The following is a 4,360-nucleotide window of genomic DNA, read 5'->3' on the forward strand; positions in this document are numbered from 1 at the left end:
AGTGGCGGGGGAGACCTCCTCTTTCGATCCCACCCACCCCATCATCTAGACATTTACCAAAACATCTAATTTTTGTGCCAATAACTTTTTCAATAAAATGTCATCTTAGTTATTATTTATTAATTTAATTAGGCATTTTTTGACGTTTCTTATTTACTTAACTGTCCATAATGAGTGACCTAATTAAGTTAATTTTTCTGACTACCAGAATCGCTGTGGCATGGGGCGTTATCTCATCTCCAAAGAATTATTTACTTAAATATGATTAATAAAGTTTATCTTTTCCATTTCGTCGAATTCGAACTCCTACGTCTCTCGTTGACCTCCTGGGGCTCGAACGCATGACCACCACCACCGCAATGGCAATACCACAATAATTTAATAACTAATGCCGTCATATTACCAAATGCCCATTAAGCAAAGTTCACGCGTGTTCACCTCTTCGTCATCGACCAATTAAAAAACTAGAGTGGCAATTAGACGTAGCCTCAATTAATTAACTTAATTTAACAATCCCACTCTACTACCCCATACCCTCCGCCCATGGCCGTACTTCGCCCATACACTTTGCCACTTTAAATCCAATAACAAAAACAATCGTCGCACATAAGTGCACATAACCATGGCAACAGAGAGTGTCTTATCAACAAATCTTATATTTGTTGCTTAATTTGGAACTTACAGCGACAGTCAGTTGTAGTCGCAGTGTATTGAATGTAGGCACTGTCCGCTACAAGCGATATATTTATGTAAGTAGCATCGGCGCAAAAACCGTATCACATTCGTACGTATGTATGTACGTATAAAACTTTTACTCGCGTATTTAGAGATATAATAATTTCGTGCGTTTCGAAGTGTATCAAAGCAGGCTCGGTGCATGCTTGCGCTTGTCTTGTGGTGCGACATTGTTGGTGTCATAGTAATAATATCGTTATTATTTGGTTTAGAATCGCGCTCTTCCGGTTTTAAATAGTGCTAACAGCGGAAGTATGGAAAATGGGTGAATCAAGTGTGCGTAATTGGATTCGCGGGATCCGTTTCACTCCGGAAAACTACGACAAGAGCGTTTTCTACGTCGACCACAACCAAAAAGATAACTCGTTTCATCCAATCATATCGGCCACGACAACAAATGATAACGAACGAAAACAAACGATACTACAGTTTAATAACAAAGGCCCAACAATGGACGATTTCAGGACCGTTAGTTTTTCGTCATTCAAACCCCAAACGGAAAGAAGAAGAAAGATTAATGGTGGCGGTGGTGTTGTTTTAGAAACGATCGAAGAAAGTAGCGTGGGAATTCCGAAAAGTGATTGCGTTTTCGACAATAAAGTCCCTTCGGCGTCGGCAACGGGAAGAAATGAAAGTGCCGTTAGCACCTGGACGAAAGTTCTTCACACGGCACCACTCGAAAGGGAAAATCCCGAAGTTGTTATTGGCGCTAATTATAACGGTGATAACGATGCAAGTTCGTCGACTGTAAGTGATTTAAAAAACAAACCAGTCGCCGGTGAAAGTGAAACATCATGTACGAATTGTCAGTTAGGTGTAGACGTTGCACGAAGCAGTATTTACCCGATTTCTTTGAGTGAACACGGCAGTGTGGTTGACGATGACGAAATAGCATTTGATACATCATCGGATGAATCATGCGACACCCATGGAAATCCTCTCGAAGAAACCGATTGTTCAAAACCACAAGGTACATCTTCGCTTAACGAAAAAATGACAAATGTAAGAATGAAGGGTGAAATAGTTGAGGAGATTCCAGAACCAAGAGACGATAATGTGCAATATTCAGTCGACTGTAATGAGCCAATTTATGTGAATTTAGCACAAATGAAAAATACGTTCAACATTGACTACTCTTCAAATAATTTCGATAAACACCTGGAAGATGAAGACGACGATTTTGACTTTATAGAAGAAAGTATGAGAAGAAGACCTGGGGAAGGTCTTAAAAGAAACACGAAGTCGTTGAGAAGAAAGAGATATGCCATAATGGACGATTCTTTGAGATTTAACATCGAAACGAAATGGAAAACTCTTCCAAATGTAGTTGAAAATGAATCGTACAACACCAGTGTATTATGTGGTACTCCCGACAGTGCAAAGAAATCCAACGATTCCTTAGATTCGATTAGCTGGAAATCCACCCGAAGTACTTTAATGGTCGACGACAATATTTTTCCAAATCGCCCAGAATCATTTCCTGATGATGTTTCTTCGGATTCGGTCAGTTGGAAGTCAAGTAACAGTTTCGCCATCACAACAAAAAGCAGCGATTCTCTAGAAGAAACCAAAGATTCAGGAACATTAGAAAATCTGTCCAACAAAAAGAAATTAGATTCCACTGAAGAGGAGATCCGAGAAAGAGCCGTCCTGTCGGATTTCAGAAGACACGCTATTCTAGAAACCTTCAACGATCACATCTACATGAACCAGCGTCAAATAATGCAACCTTACAGTTATATACAAGAATGCATTCCTGAACCAACGTACCAAATAGGAAATACTGGCCGACAGGACATAGAAGAAACTGAAACTGGTTCATATTCTTCAAACGATTCAAAATCGGACGCTTTAGAAGACCTGACCTTTACCGGTGAAATGTGCAATAATGAAATAAGTGAAACCGACCACGTCAGAAGTGAAACAATTGACTACTGTAACAATGAAGAGACTTACGAAAACATTTGGGAGTGCGTCAGTAGTAGTAGCAGTAGTAATAGTAAAAGTGGTAACAATAACAGTAGCAACTGTAGTTTTCTTGAGGCTAAACAATTGTCTGTGAAACACGCGCTTGTGTGTCTACAGCCCGTCGAATTTGAAATAGTGAATGAACTTCTTGTGGCTCCTGTAACATTTGCCCAGGCTGCTTTCGGGAATGTTTTGCAGTGGCAGAAGGATTTGGAGGACCAGTATTGTAGTGAAGAGAGCCTTTGTCAGGTAATTAAAAAATAACTACATTTGTGTTTATCTTTTATCGCCTAGACTACGGACGTTTCGTCTCTAAAGCGTCTTTTCTTCAAGATATTTTAAAATAACGCGTTTTTTTGTAGTTTTCTTTCTTGTACAGAAAAAAAGAAAATTTAGATGTGAGTTTTTGGGATTCCATGTTTTCGGGGAATTCTCAATGTTACTGTTGTCTTATGGTAAATGTACACGGAGAAAAGTAAACTTTTATGACTATGTAAAAATTACAATTTTCTATTGCGTATGACTGAATTTGACGTAGAAATAGTAGAATTTATTAGGTCACTTGTAATAATCTCAATTTTGTCATGTTTTTTTAAAAATTGAGTTTCTTAATTATTACAATTTAATTTGTAATATCAACTACAATAACCTACTAAATTTATTTCTGCAAATTTACAAATTCGGGTCCAAATTATAAATATCCCTTTAACATTTAGGTATTCCATCTGAATCGAATCGTATCGTATTGGTCAAAAAAAGGGCATTTTTCCATCTATGTATCTACCCCGTTGTAAAAATGATTTATGACTTCTATTTATACTTACTATACTTTGTAATATTTTTTGAGCCATTTACAGTGTAAATTTTAAGGTAAAGACTAATAAAACTCTAGTAGGGGGTTGTAAGCTGTAAATGCGTCACTGTCATATCTTAAAAGTGATTAAATACACGAGTGGTAATTTAAGCAGATTGTAAATAACAAAACAATTAATTATGAAGTGCATTTTGTTATCTTTTGCGTGAAATTAAGTATTGTTATTATTAAACATGTACTTATTAAAATTAATTTCGTCGTTGTTCTGCTTCCTGTTATTTGTTGTTAACTAGCAAAATAACTTTGACCCGCGGCTTCGTCCACATAAAATTATGTACTTTTAATTGTTCATAATAAGTGCAATCATTATAACAAATAATCGATTAAAAAGTATAAGATATGATGATGTTACAGATTAACAGTATTTAAACTAACTTCTTTCGCAGAGTGTTGCACAATTTTTTTATGTATGTTTCTGTTCTTAATACGGAATTGAACTAAATTGTCAACTGTGCTTGATAATTTTAATTAATTAATTAATTACTTATTTAATACCGGAAATTGTTTCAAGCCGTCATCAGCTTGCCAGAAATGGTATGACATCAGCGTCCGTTCCCATGAAGAACTACATAATTAACTAAGAATGCAACATTTTAAAAAAAATATTACGCAAAAATGATAAAAAGTATGGCGGTATGTATTCAAAAGATTGAAATATAGAAATGACGAGAGCATTTAGTCTGGATTTCATCTGCGTCAGACTATTTCTAATTGTTTATAGCAAATATAATTGTTATAAGCAATAAATAATTTAAAATTGTACCCTACATCACTCCTGACAAT

At 36.2% G+C, this 4,360-nt stretch overlaps 1 protein-coding gene across 2 annotated transcripts in view; it reads left to right on the forward strand.

The window, feature by feature from the left end:
- The first annotated feature begins 528 nt into the window (after positions 1 to 528).
- Positions 529 to 4,360, forward strand: part of LOC108732357 (uncharacterized protein MAL8P1.12) — a 27,206-nt gene continuing 23,374 nt past the window's right edge. The window contains exon 1 of one of the 2 annotated variants that reach the window (XM_025978391.1): positions 529 to 2,952. In XM_025978391.1, coding sequence (XP_025834176.1) covers positions 997 to 2,952 — 1,956 coding nt within the window. In that variant the 5' untranslated portion in view covers positions 529 to 996. The remainder of the gene's footprint in view (positions 2,953 to 4,360) is intronic. The other variant, XM_025978390.1, reaches the window with a different exon arrangement.

Source organism: Agrilus planipennis, unplaced genomic scaffold (assembly GCF_000699045.2).
Source record: "Agrilus planipennis isolate EAB-ADULT unplaced genomic scaffold, Apla_2.0 scaffold6, whole genome shotgun sequence".
Classification (NCBI taxonomy): Eukaryota; Metazoa; Arthropoda; class Insecta; order Coleoptera; family Buprestidae; genus Agrilus; species Agrilus planipennis.